Raw genomic sequence first — 14,257 nt, 5'->3', positions numbered from 1 at the left:
TCCTTCCCGGTTCCCTCCTTTTCCTTTCATTTTTCCCTCCTTTTTTTTCATGGGATGATTAGTTGTCCAGCAAGTTGGGCCGAGATTTTTCCCGAACCGACGGCTATGGGGCCCAATTTAAACTGCTGACGTGGCAAACTTTGAAACCCTCACTAAACCCAAAATTGAGTTGTTTACAAATCGCCACAAAGGCCCATAGAATAAAAGTTTGCATTTTCCAGAGGTTTTCGGAAGAGGAAAGTGGATCGCCGGAATGAGGAGAGTCAGTAGAATCGCCGCCTTATACCGGGCAGTGGACAGTGCAGCCGCCGTGGAGGTGCCGCAGCATAGGATGTCTACGGTGGCTCAGTTTAGCACGAGCAGCAACAAGTCATCTGCCAGGTCTAACTGGTTATTCAACAATTTGCTCACGGATCTATCTGCTAGAACCGCAGCTCATGCTGTTGCTGGAACAATGCTTTTCTCGGTGGCGGCTACCACGTTGACCGAGGAAGTCCACGCTAAAGAAGCAGTGCCACCGGAATTACGCCCAAAAGATCTTGTCCTTTATCAGTATGAAGCCTGTCCTTTCTGTAACAAGGTTAAAGGTATTCACTTTTTAGCTATTTCTTTCTTGTCCGTTTGGTTTATTTTGTACTTACTTATTTGTGCTGATGTGCGTGCTTTAGAAATGTCTTAGCTCAACAGTATAACGATAGCTAATTATTTTTGTCCTGGTAGCCTATAGATTTATTAGCACGCAGCTGGAAGGATTGGGGTAATAACGGAGAAAAAATTCAAGATGAAAAAGAGAGCAAGTGACTGGGAAATTTCTTTGGAACCTCATAGGATTTGTATTTTAACTACTCTGCAAAACAAGAGCTTTACTTCCTTTTTTCTCTTATAGTTTTGGCTAAAAGAGAATCTAGTTTTGGCTTAAGAACTTCTTTTTTTCAAATGGAGAATTGAATTTAGAACTATTCCTCTTGTACTTGATCCCGTATTCACCCTAGTGCACATAGCTTATTGAATTCATTTGTGATCTGTCAATAGTTGGAGATGGTTCATTGACATTATGATTAAGAATAGACTTTGGACCTAAAACAACCTCAAAAGCTAGATCATGATGGGAGACCAAGTGATCATATCCCCACCAATGTGGGATACTCAACACGCTGCACACCTACACCTAGGACTGGACATTTGGAGCATGGCCAATATAGGACGGAGGGCTGAACATTGGAAACAATAAATTGGGATAGTCCTGCTTTGATAACATGATAAAGAAATGGACCCTTACCCTAACTCAATCCCAAACTAGCTCATGAGCGGAGGATTGTCCATAAGTAGACCAAGTGATCCTATCCCCACCTATGTACGATACTTGACACAATAAGATAGTAATTCTATGGTAACAAGATTCCTAGAATCTTCCTAAACAATATATCTAGCATCTTTAATTCCCACTAACAAGTTACTCTCTCTCTCTCTCTACAGTATGCTTCATCTCAGTAAACTATTTAGTGTATACTCATATTCTTGGTCGGAATTTACAGTTGCCTAACTACTTTTGATTTCTTGATACAGAATGTTTTCTGAAGGTGTATTGACTTTTTTTGACAATTTTATCTCTGAGTAGTCATATTGCCTGCTTGTTAACGTTTATGATTCCAAAACTGTGATCCCTTCTTTTTTCCTGCCCCTTATTAATTATTATTAGCTGGTATGCACCATAGTCCTTCACTCTGGAACTTCTTCTTTTCAGCATTCCTCGACTACTATGACTTACCATACAAGATCATTGAGGTCAATCCCATCAGCAAAAAAGAACTCAAGTGGTCTGATTATAAGAAAGTGCCTGTTGTGTTGGTTGATGGTGAACAGATGGTGAACTCATCAGGTACTTGCTATATATTTTCCGATTTCCTGGAATGCTTCAATTTTTTGAGTAAATTTGCTGTTGATTGCATTGTCACTGTATGATAGCTGTAAACGTATTGATGATAAGTATGCTATACTTTAGTTTTTTTACACAACTAATTACAAGATGCATCTTGACTGTTGGTAAAATTAATTGAAATCCTATTCATTTGGAGTGTTAGTAAAATAAGATAACTATATCTGCATTTAAGATGGATAGAATGGATTATATAACATCTTACTTCTAAATACTTTTCTTTTGCACTTTTCTGTGGATTATAGATATTATTGATAAATTATACGAGAAGGTTCGTTCTGGTGATTCTACCTTTGATGCCGATGAAGAGAGCAAATGGCGCAAGTATGCACTTCTTCTTCCATTTATGATTGTTTTATGACTTTGCCATAGCGTTTTCCTCTTGAGATAAATGATATTTGTGAATTAAGTAATCAAGTCAGTAACTGACGTAGGAAATTAGCCTTTCTTCAAATGAAACTTTTTGCTCTTTGTTAGGTACTTGGGTCTTATCTAAAGATCGTGATTCTTGCAAATGCAGGTGGGTGGATGATCACTTGGTGCACATGTTATCACCTAACATATACCGAAATACCTCAGAAGCTCTTGAATCGTTCGATTACATCACTAGTCATGGTAAGGTTTGATTGTAGTGACCTCTTGTCAATATTCTGGGAAGATAATTTAATATGGTGCTTTTCTTCTTTCATACTAATGGCATTGAATCAAAATGTCTAGCTTTCTTTAATCCTACCTTTTGCAGTAAAGTTTTGATGCATGTGAGTCTTTAATTAGTCCAGAAAAAATGTTGTCTCTTTTCGGTGTTTTATCCATCTTATAAGTATTCAGTTAATTAAGTTGGGGTAAACAAGTGTAGTTGATGTAGGTGATACTTTGCTGCTTCTTTGCTAGACTTGATGTTGTCCGATAGTAACTATGCTTCTGTTACAACTTGAACAGTGTGATTACATCCATTGTCTTACATTTTGCATTTTAAATTTGGTCTGAAGAATTCAAGATGAAAACATGTGAAATAGAATGCTACTGTATCATGATTTGTATCCAAGGTTATGTCCTCTATAAATTTGACCAAAAACAAATGCTACTTGCTCAGTGTGTTACTAGTTGTGGCTGTTCTGTTTAGTTGAATTTGTCTTGTTCATTGTTTTCTTCCTTGCTCCCTGTGTTTTTCTTATGTATTATTTAAGTTAGGCTTGATAAAGTATAGTACCTAAATTGTAGTGGATACAAGAAAGCGTGGAACTTATTCTCAGTCCTTCTACAGATAGTTTAGAGAGTTCTTTACTTGATTGCCTAGAATTCTCATATTTATTTTTTCAGTGTCTACATACTAGCAGCTAATAAATGGTAGAGTTTTTGTCGGCTTCCTTTTGATCTCTATTCAACATAGCCTGATTGCAAGTCTTGTTCTGTTTTGTCTACCTTCATATTAGTTAAAGCCTGGGTGCCTTTTAGAGCAATGTTTTCCTTAATTTACCTCTAGCTCAAGTCTGATCTTATTTTATACTAAGGACAGGTAATTTCAGCTTTACGGAGAGAATAACTGCCAAATATGCTGGAGCTGCAGCCATGTATTTTGTTTCGAAGAAATTGAAGAAGAAATATAATATTACAGATGAGCGTGCAGCCCTGTATGAAGCTGCAGAAACATGGGTTGATGCTCTCAAGGGCCGAGACTTTCTTGGTCTGTTCTAACTTCTCTGTCTCAAAATCGATTTAATTGATAGTTTTTGCATCAAATCTTTGTCATATGTGTGACCCTTGATTCATTTTCAATCTTAACAGGTGGTTCTAAACCAAACTTAGCAGATCTTGCTGTATATGGCGTTTTGAGACCCATTCGCTATCTGAAATCTGGTAGAGACATGGTGGAGAACACACGTATTGGTGATTGGTACTCTCGGATGGAAAGTGAAGTAGGCGTGTCTGCTAGAATTCAAGCTTAAGTGACATCTATTGGTCAATGGGCAAATCACATTCAGGATCAGTTTTTGACACTAGTTGATTACAGTTCTGAGAAAGAATATTACTTCCAATCCAGTGACAAATTATTAATATATAAAGGAGTGCACTTTCACAAAGTTTTGGTAGTTAGATACAAAATAAATTTGGATGTGGGCTTGTTTCCATTCTACATTGACTTATTCTTTTGGATGTAAGTTGTATTTGAGGTGTGCTGAGACAACTTGCAGTTTACACCATTTTTTCGCCAATGGTGTAAACTCGTCACTTTCATGTGCTAATTTTACTACTTATTTGTCCTTCCACAACATGTGGACCTTTCTTTTCCTAACGATCATATTAATTTCTATGGTTTCGTTACTGGGATTTGATATTCGTCCGTTCTACTTCTATACTTTTCCTCTCATATGCAGAAGTTAAGCTATAATTAAGAATATTTCGATAGTTTTGTTTACCCAAAACATTTAAGATGTGCCTGATAGACTTGTGTCCTCTTCTATGATTTAAGCTTTGATCGGTAGAGTTAGTTTGTACTTGTGCAGTTGTTCTGGTAGAAAGTAACATGAACTTGAAGGAATTTAACTGCTCTCCTCTTGGATACATCTCTATATCCTTTTGGATATTTCCTCTCATTAAGTAATACTATCATTGGCAATGTGTGAGCTGTATTCGAGATCCTATAATTTTAAGAGATTTTTTGCAATTTGGAAAAGAATAGGATTACTATATAGTAAATAGTTCTTAATATGATTGATGTAATTTTAGTAATATTTGAGGAAAATAAAAGCCCAAAAAAAGTCCGGCCCAAAAAATACCCGTCAAGCACAACTGCTTTTCTGTCTTCTCTTCAATCATACGAAGCAAAGATCACCGATCAGAAGAGAGAAAAGCAAAAACTCAAGGCTCTCTGTATTTCCCGAATCAAAAAATGCAACAAGGCGATTACACAACCTCCAATCCCTACTACAATTACCCTAATTCCGGCCAAATCTCGCCGGCTCCGATCCCAAACCCCACCCCTTCACCACCGGCATACGCTTCTGCTCCGCCGTTCGCCGCCACTTACACTCCGCCTTCAGATTACTCATCTTATCCCTCTTCTTACCCCAATCATTATACCCAAAATCCCGATTTACCCTCCACTGCTCCAGCACCTCCGTTACAGACCTATAATCCTCCACCACCAGCGCAGGTTCCGGTTCCGGCGTTGCAACAGCCTCAGCACTCCTCTCCGTTTCCCTCGTTTGAATCCCACGGAGCTTATCAAAACCCAGTTCATTCTCAGCCTCAACAATCTTATTATCCTCCTTACGATCATCCCCAGGCTGCTCCTAGTTATAATCACAGTCCCACTCCGAATTCTTCGTATCCTCCAGTTTATTCAACTCCGAATTATGATAATACTGGGAAGTTTGATCAAAGTGGGCAGTATTTTGATGAACCTGTGGATAAATATGGAAATTATGGTTCGCGGAGAGGTGAATTTGGGCAAGATACTTATGGGAAACGAGCTGAAAGTGGATATGGTAATGATGGTTATGGTGATGGAGTGTTTGCTTATCAGGGTAGTAAAGTAGAGCCTTATGGGGCACGAGGGACTGGTTCAAAGTCTTCGACTTGGTCGTCTAGTTTTGATGATTTTGGGAGGCCAATTGGGTATAATTCTCCGAAAGAACGTTCATCAGCTCCAACTGCGAAGATCGTCAAGGCAATTCCCAAGGTTGATACGCAGCAGGATGCGAGAAGTGGTGTGCAGAAGTTTAGGGTGAAGTTACTAGCTGAAAGTGGTGGACAGAGTACCCAAGATGTTCTTTGCCAGGTGGGTCTCTTAGTACTGACTGTGGATGTCATTGATGATTGCCATTACTTTTGCGGAAGTTTTTGGTTAGTTACATTCATGAAGCATCTTAATATAGAACTGGAAACTTAATAGTAGTTGCAGTTGATAAATTTCAACTCAGGGGGTTTTGGTATGAAGAAGTATGCTTTTCTAGGATATGTTTTCCTAAAAGAAATCATTTTTCAGTGTGTTTGATTTCTTAGGATTATGGACAATTGGAAATTACATTTAACCTATCAAAAAGAAAATGAAAAACATGTTCCACCATACAGGCAAACAACTTCCATAGCTTATGGGCAGAAGTCAGTTTCCTTTACAAGTTTCTTGAACTTGGACTCCATATCACTTATTTCAATCAACATTTAGATGTTCTTGAAAACCTTTATGAACAAAAACTTTATAATACCACTCCAATGTCTTTTCCCACTAATTTGGTATCCAACCAAAATGATCCTGAACGTGGTTTTCTCATATAAAACATATTCTACAGGAAATGTTCCCTGGAAAACATTCTTCCCCATTCAAAAGGCATCTGCATATTCCAGTTTCATACTTTCATGCCTTACCTGATGCTCCTCTGTTTATTTTGATGATTTCTGTCTTGACCAATTTCAGTTCATGATTTGGTATTATGGTACTTAGCATCTTGCTAAGAAATTTCCAAATTAGCATGTGCTTTGTTATATCTGAGATTGTAGCACCGTTACATTGGATCATACCATGATCTAACATTTTTGTGTCTCAATTCTTGATTCTCGATGTGGCATCTTCATTGAAAACCCTGCCATGATCTGTAAGTGGTACAGACTTCTCATCAGGATGCAGTGTCCACTTAGCCTAATGAAGTTTTTATATGCTGTGTGTATTTTTGAGCCATTAAGATAAACAGTATTATATAATATCCTTTTGGTAAAATCTTCTAGTTATGTTTTGTGCTTCAACAAGATGGATGCTTCCCTTTTTGGTATGTACCTGTGTTGTGCTGTTAATAGGCTTCATGTCTTGGTGTATTATGCATCACTATCTCTTCATTGATCAAGCATATAGCAGCATTTTAACTTTGAGTCCTGCTTGTGGTGCATTCCAGATTGGCTTGGATGGAATCCGCATGTTGGACCCAAGCACTAGCCGGATGTTAAGAATTTATCCTCTTGACACGGTAACTAGACTTGAGGTAAGTGTTTGTTCTTTCTCTCCACGTCCAACCATGTATGATGATAACACAATTTTATTATTTTACCTTCCTGATATGACTATGAAAGAGTTTACTCTTTTTATGATATAATTTTAATGGGCTGAAACTTGAAGGTTGACATTGTTGGCTTTGCAACATTGTTTACTGGTAATGCTAGGATGAGGGCATAAATTGCTACATGCTCAATGTGCAGTTAGAATCTTGTTTTAGAAGTATTTTTGGGGTTTTCAGCTTCGACTGTCTTTTAACAGAATGCATGACAGCTGCATGATAGTTTTGTCCATACCAACAGGGGTCGTATATTTGAGCCTCAATAGCAGGATTTTAATTCAAGATTCTGGCGGTACATTGAGAACCTGAATAATATATGCCCTCAACTTCATTAATGCACATTGGATTTTGTCCTTTCCTTGCCCCCAAGATCTGGATTTTCTCCAGCTCTTCGAACTTTTGCAGAGCATCAATGAACTGGTCCTATTTGTCTTGTTTAGGCGGCGGATTCATCTACCTTTGCCTTCTGGTCAAAAAGTGCAGTGGATATAGAACCAAGGCGTATCAGACTGCAGTCAAACAGTTACACAACCAGTTCCCTATTAGATACAGTCACGGCTGCAGTTGTACAGGTCAAATTTGTCTTTCATTTTTTTGCATTTGGGATCTAAATTTGTTTTATCTTCAATAATTTAGTAATTGATGTTTACAACAACCACCCCTCAGTCCCAAGCAAGTTAGGATCAATTGCATGAACTCTCACTGCATGTAGCCATTTAAGCTCATCTTAGTCCGACATTATATTACATAAAAATAAGAAGCTCTAGAAGTTCTCTACTGATGTATAAATCTCTAACATGACTAATAGACTCCTAGGAAATATTGAACCTAAAGTAAACATGGTAATATGACAAAAATTTAATAAACTTACTGGTGTTGCATGTATTTATCTTTTCTTCCATTATGTCTCATTTCTTGCTAGGTCTGCATGGATTCCAAGTTATTGCAAGTCATTAGAGAGAATTTCCTTCCATGTGATTTTAGATCTACCCTGTAGCCTTTCAACATTTTCATCATGATTTCACACCTACAGACCAGTGCGTTTGGAGGTCTATGTAGGACATGACCAAGCCATCTCAAGAGACTTTCTCATTTAATATGTGTGCTACTTGCACCTTTTTTCAAATGTGATCATTTGTTATCTTGTTTAATCTTGTATGACTGCACATCCATCTTGACATCCACATCTCTGTGACCCTCATCTATCTGGGGATATCTTGGTTTGTTTTTTTAAGAAGGTAATAGTTGTATTTTGGAGGTCCAACATTCAATATGATATACCATTGCTGGTCTGATAATTGTTTGTAGAATTTGTCCATTTAGGTAGGTATCCTTTTTTTTGAGAAAAGGGTAACTTTGTATTCATAGAAAAAATTCATTATCCAAGAAATGGTGAATTGGAAACTTACATCCCATAGTGTGATGGGCCCACCCCATACAGCTTATCAGATTACAAGTTTCCTAAGAACTCTACTACTTCTACCACCTCCCCCACCAAATCTTGTTTACACCAAAAAAATAGAAGACTAATACAGACTGTTTTAATCCTCTGACAAGTAGTTTTCTGTCCTTCAAAGCACCTAGTGTTTCTTTCCTTCCAGATGGACCACCAGATACATGATGGGATGAGCTTCCACCATTCTTCCTTTTTACCTCTGCTTCCAACTCCTAGCCAACTGTTCAGAAGCTCCAATGTAGTCTTTGGCATCACCCAACTAACCCCCAAAATGCATAAAAACATAATCCACAAACTGGTAGCTATTTGGCTGTGTATGAATAGATGGTTGTTCACTTCAGCTTCCTATTCACACATAAAGCACCTTGAGCAGATTTGCATGCCTCTTTCCTGTAGGACCTCATGAGTGAGACATGCCTTCTTGATTAGTAGCCAAACAAAACATGAAACTTTCAATGGACATTTCACCTTCCAAAGCAGTTTCCAGGGCCATCTTTCTAGCACATAAATCTCCAGTAGCACTTTTTTATTTTCCATCATGTATTAATTTTATGTGTAACATGACATCTTCATCTTTCATGCCATTCTCCCGCAGCCTAGTATTTTGCATGAAACCATCTATTTCGTCCTAGAAGCTTCTCTGAGTTAAAATCTATAGTTGCTTCAAAAGGTTCTCGTCAGTGTTTTGTGAACACGAGATCGGTTTTTTTCCTTTTCATATGCCGAATGTCTTCCATTGATGTCACACCAAGGTAGCATTACTATATAAGTTCCATCATGTCTTTAGGCATTTGTTAGGGCTTCCCAAAGATCTTGTCATCCATTTAATATAAAATGGTTTCTCTTTTCTACACCAAAAATACAAATATACAAGCTAGACTCTTGACTCAAGACAATGTTTTCTCTACTCATTCAAAAGTTATAATGTTCCTTTCTCATATTAACTGAAAAGGCTAAAAGGTACTGTATCTTTTGTTGCCACTTCCTTTCCACCATCCAAATTGCTTGTCTACCTGCTTGCCAGCGGCTTGTCAATGTTCCGTGCAGGAGCTACTTTATGTGAAAGTGAGTGTGTGCACACACATGAACACATACATATACTGCCTGAAGATAGAGAAGGATTTCACATCAAACAGTATATGCATTCAGGGGAGGAACTAGTAACAAGCAAGGGAGTTCAACCAGATCCCTTTTGTTGGAAATTATACTGTGCAAATAGGGAAAAAGATTTTTTTGTTGTAGTTATATATTAACTGTTGAATTCCTTTGACATAAGGTCTTAGTGGTAGAGGGGTTCAAAATTTGCTTTAGATCAGACATTTAGATCCCAAATAAGGCATGCTAGTAAATTTTTTAAATCCCCTTGTATAAGTTTCTGGTTCTGCTGGTGTATGCATTAGTACACAGAGAGAGACCAACACAATATATGTGAACTTCTTGAAAATAACTTTTCTTTTCCTTCAAGCAGTTCAAGGAGATGGGTGGAAGAATCGGATCTTCTGAATCTCCAAAGGTGGCTGAACAGCCTACTGAGAAGAAGAAAGGTCTTGCTGATTGGATTAATATAGTGAAGACCGTCAATGAGGAGAAAGATCACTGGGTAACATGTTTTGTTTTATTTGTTTTCACACGCCTCATTTTTACATGATATAATGATTAGCTACGACTATACTTTCTCGTTCAACAATTTTTTTTAAAAAAAGAGTGATTCTTTCTTGTCAATTTTATCTCATCTAATTTTGTTTCTATTCTCTCCGTATTTACTTACTTTCTCACTTAGACAGACTTTTGGCTGATCTTCGAGTCTCTTCATTTGGTTATGCTGATTGAGCTGTATTTCCTCTCCAATTTCTTCAATATTGCCGAGCGGACTTGATTTCATCTTATTCTTTAATTTTTATAAGCGTTCTTATTCGTTTTCCTCTGGTCACAAGTTTATCAATCTAAAACATCTTCAAATTGAATCACATATAGATGCAGCTTGAAGTGTATAGTGATTGGAACTCATGTCTGCTGCACTTCAAATTTGCCTGAAGTTTGTTTTTGGTAATTGTAATGTTCTTCTGTAATTCATATACTGCTAAAAGAAAATCTGTTAAATGATGTTCATAAGTTGCCAAAAGAAAAGGTTTTAGTCCTTGGTTTATTACTTGCCATAAATATTGGAGAGAAACAAAAGGATTGCGCCGTTCAGTTCATAATATTTTTTTATGCTAATTTCTGCTCCAGTATTTTTGTCACCAGCTGAATCGAGGTTTAATGAGTCATGTGCTGGCATGCATATGCCGCTTAGAGAAATAATCTACCTAAATGTTATTAAGGTGCTGGGAAGTTTTTCATGTTTTAGTAGAACCATTAATTTTCATTAACTCAGTACCATTTTGTCAGGTTCCTGATGAAGCAGTTTCCAAGTGCACAGCTTGTGGATCAGCCTTCAATGCCTTCGTGCGCAGGGTATGTCTTGTCCTTACATATATTAATTCTTCTTGCTTGCACTATGTTTCATTCAAAGTTGGAGGGGAGTAGACTTTTTAATTTACTTCCCTAATGAGAGTTATGTGTTATTACTTGTTTTCTAAAGATGAGAGAAGTAAAAGAAATACTCCATCCATTTCAATTTTTTGTTTGCTTTTGACTTGACACTGAGTTTAAAAAAGGTAAAAAAGACTTTTGAATCTTGTGGATTATACACTATCTTTTGGATTGGTTGTTATGTTTTATATATAGCTCTCCTGTCACTTAGATTTGATGTTCTTGAGCTGAGGGTCTCCCGGAAACAGCCTCTCTACCTCCACGAGGTAGTGGTAAGATCTGCGTACACTCTACCCTCCCCAGACCCCACCTAGTGGGATTTTCACTGGGTATGTTGTTGTTGTTGTTGTTGTTGAATCTTGTGGTCTTAGTAAGATATGTAGAGTGCACCAAAATGCCCTTTAATCATGTGGTCTTAAACATGCCACGTGGAATGTTAGGATTAAAGAGTTGCCAAAAAGGGAAAGAGACATTCTTTTTGAAACAGAGGGAGTACTTATTCTTGTTCAGAAATTATTTCCTACTTTCGACAACTTAACAAAGGTTGAAATTGCAGATGTGGAGGAGTGGCCCTTACCCCTCTTCCTTCGTTTTGTGATAAAACTATGTAATTAATATCTCCTTCCCTTTTGCTACTCTTTCCTCTTTTGACCGTTAGCAAATATAAGTTATCCTGATATTTGGTTGCTTAATCTCTCTCCCCAACTACTTGTCTGAAAAAGGAAAAAAGAACATGTTCCAAAATAGGAAAAGAAGAAACAAAATATGGAAAGAGAACTTGTTTATACTTGATGTTTAGTAATAGAAATTTGACTTTTCCAAAAAATTGTTTATGCATTTCTCGTTGTGCATTGCTTTATGTTTTGCAGTATTTTTTGAAGTTTAGGAAACTTAAAAAAGACTAGAGGAATGACATTTAGATTTTGTTCTCAGCATCACTGTCGGAATTGTGGAGATATTTTCTGTGACAAATGCACTCAGGGAAGAACTGCACTGACAGCTGATGAGAATGCACCAGTTGTTAGAGTTTGTGACCGATGTACGGTATGAATTAACTACCATCTGCACCTTCTATGACTGCTTTTTGTTTATCTCCTGATTCTCTTAAGGCCACAAATCACGAAAAGTTTTTTAGAAAGATTCTCCATTGGTAATTCAAAAATAGAAAGAATATAAATAAAGGTGTATACATGGGAAGGGGCCCAATTCTGTTTTTGACATTTTGTTCTGGCTCCCTTTTCTAAATAAGTTCTCTTTTGGGTTTAAAAAAGATTTCGTAAAACTTAGTTCCTACTTCCTTTTTGATATTTTTTAATAGTACTGACTTTTTCTCATGTGGTAATTCATGGTTATAGGTGCACTAAAATTGCTACTTTGCCAAATATATCGTGGTTTCATTTTGTTAATACATCTCATGGCTTTTCTCCAGGCTGAGGTTTCTCGTCGGCTAAGCAGCGCGAAGGAAACTGTCAATAGATCAACTGGATTGCAAAGTCATGAAGACCTTGCCAAGAAGCTTCAGGTGGTTTATTATTTGAATTTTCCATCACTTTCGTGCTTTTTTGAAAGCTGCAGAAGCAGACCCTGCCCACATATTCCACTCACTTTTGCACATATATGAGTGCTCTTTGTAATTTAGAAACCAAAAGGCAAAAAAAGAAGGAAAGGAAAGGAAAAACCAAAAACTAACTTTTTGTCAGTTTTGTTTTGCATAAAGAGGTTATATACTCCCTCCATCTCAATTCATTCGTCTTACTTTCCTTCTTAGTCCGTTTAAAAAAGAATGTCTTTTTCCTTTTTTAGAAACTCTTTAATTCTAACTTTCCACACGGCATGTTTAAGACCAAAAGATTAAAGTGCATTTTGATACATTGTACGTATCTTTAGTTTAAGAGTACAAGATTCGAAAGTCTTCTTTGTTTTCTTAAACTTCGTGCCAAGTCAAAACCAGACAAACAAATTGAAACGGAGCTAGTATTAATTACTCTGGCGACCTTTCAGATTTTTATTCATAAGCTTTAAAAACATATTAAGGGTTTCATCAACAGAAATCAAACAAAAATAAAGTATCACATCTAATTAAAAATTCCATCTGTATGATGGGCACTATGTTTTGGTAATGCTTTTTCGTGTATTATGTAGTTATACCATTCTAGTTTTGATTCTTGCATCTGCTAGTTCATTCTGGGTGGAAAGTGATTATAGTGTTCCTTTACAAAATGCTTTCATTGTTCTTATCGCATCGCTGAACTAAGTTGATGTTTAAATCTGCTTGTTATTCTCAGGAGGAGATGGAGAGAAACCGAAAAGGATCATCTGGTAAGTGTTTATCTGCTGAAATACATATATGCTTAGTATTTGATAATGAGCTAATTCATAACATAGTTTGTCTGCTAGTTCATGAAGTTTTTCCGGTTTCAGGCTCCAGACAAGATCGTTCGGGGAGGATGAAAGAGGTTGCTTGCCCTACTTGTACAGTACATTTGCAGGTTAATAATCTTAGCCTTCCTTGGCTATTTGAAATCTTGAAGAGCTTAAGACCACTATTCACATTTTATTAACTTCTTCTACAATACTTGAACTGCAGGTTCAAGTTCCGAGCTCAGGTTCCGAGACTATAGAATGTGGGGTTTGCCAGAATCCATTCCTCGTTAGTTCGCACTGAGTTTGATGTTTTCCGTCAATGGAAGGAAGGACTGTAAACTCTTTTCTGGTTTTGTGTGTTCTCATACATTTTTTTGTGCATCTGTTAATATTCGAACCGTTTGTGACGCGCCTTTGGTTGGTATCCGTTTGTTTCCTGGCAAGACAATTTGCTTATTTGATTTGTATTAGCAGGAAGAAATCTAACACTTTTTTTTCTTTACATGGAGAAAATTTAAGTGAATTTGATTCCATTAACTAAGTTTAAATTAATTTGATATCTTAAACCCTTGCCCTCTTCTCTTTCCCTTTTATTTTGAGGTTCCAGTGGAATTATAAGATGTGAAAAACAGAAGGATAAACAAGAAAGATGATAGGTACAAATCGCTGGTAGTATCAGGTCCTTTAGCTATTGTTCTAGAGCCTATTACTCGAAACGGGATTCTTATCTACTAAAAATTTAACTTCCCCGGGCGGGCGGGGAGAACAAGTCGGAGATTTTGAAATTGCAGAGACTTGATTTGATCAAAGTGTCGAGTATAGGAAGTTATAGTGTTTACTCAAGAATCAGTTTTCGTTTTATGAGGGTTAAAATCATGTATTTTGACTTCTTTACTTCATATAGTAGGGTAGATTCAAAAG

General features: G+C 37.0%; 2 protein-coding genes across 3 annotated transcripts; both read left to right on the top strand.

The window, feature by feature from the left end:
- The first annotated feature begins 53 nt into the window (after positions 1 to 53).
- Positions 54 to 4,179, top strand: LOC125854394 (uncharacterized). Its single transcript, XM_049533928.1, has 6 exons — positions 54 to 587; positions 1,745 to 1,879; positions 2,182 to 2,260; positions 2,457 to 2,551; positions 3,453 to 3,620; positions 3,722 to 4,179. The coding sequence occupies exons 1-6, from the start codon at positions 254 to 256 to the stop codon at positions 3,880 to 3,882; spliced, it is 972 nt and encodes a 323-aa protein (XP_049389885.1). The 5' UTR covers positions 54 to 253; the 3' UTR covers positions 3,883 to 4,179.
- A 543-nt stretch (positions 4,180 to 4,722) lies between these two features.
- LOC125854374 (protein FREE1) lies at positions 4,723 to 13,873 on the top strand. Of its 2 annotated transcripts, XM_049533905.1 has the most exons (10): positions 4,723 to 5,717; positions 6,826 to 6,912; positions 7,425 to 7,556; positions 9,909 to 10,040; positions 10,829 to 10,894; positions 11,906 to 12,016; positions 12,402 to 12,494; positions 13,258 to 13,291; positions 13,394 to 13,461; positions 13,560 to 13,873. In XM_049533905.1, the coding sequence occupies exons 1-10, from the start codon at positions 4,827 to 4,829 to the stop codon at positions 13,635 to 13,637; spliced, it is 1,692 nt and encodes a 563-aa protein (XP_049389862.1). In that variant the 5' UTR covers positions 4,723 to 4,826; the 3' UTR covers positions 13,638 to 13,873. The 2 variants fall into 2 exon arrangements, with proteins under 2 accessions (XP_049389862.1, XP_049389861.1); XM_049533904.1 differs by having other exon boundaries at positions 13,258 to 13,461.
- Positions 13,874 to 14,257: the final 384 nt, after the last annotated feature.

Source organism: Solanum stenotomum, chromosome 2 (assembly GCF_019186545.1).
Source record: "Solanum stenotomum isolate F172 chromosome 2, ASM1918654v1, whole genome shotgun sequence".
NCBI classification, from domain to species: domain Eukaryota; kingdom Viridiplantae; phylum Streptophyta; class Magnoliopsida; order Solanales; family Solanaceae; genus Solanum; species Solanum stenotomum.
Note: the sequence above shows the minus strand (reverse complement) of the source record. Positions and strands in the feature narration are given on the sequence as shown.

Coding starts and splice junctions, on each gene's coding strand:
- LOC125854394 (XM_049533928.1), top strand. CDS start 254: ATGAGGAGAGTCAGTAGAATCGCCGCCTTATACCGGGCAGTGGACAGT. Junction 2,552..3,452: donor CGATTACATCACTAGTCATG/GTAAGGTTTGAT, acceptor TACTAAGGACAG/GTAATTTCAGCTTTACGGAG. Junction 3,621..3,721: donor CAAGGGCCGAGACTTTCTTG/GTCTGTTCTAAC, acceptor CAATCTTAACAG/GTGGTTCTAAACCAAACTTA.
- LOC125854374 (XM_049533904.1), top strand. CDS start 4,827: ATGCAACAAGGCGATTACACAACCTCCAATCCCTACTACAATTACCCT. Junction 5,718..6,825: donor CCCAAGATGTTCTTTGCCAG/GTGGGTCTCTTA, acceptor GGTGCATTCCAG/ATTGGCTTGGATGGAATCCG. Junction 7,557..9,908: donor TCACGGCTGCAGTTGTACAG/GTCAAATTTGTC, acceptor TCCTTCAAGCAG/TTCAAGGAGATGGGTGGAAG.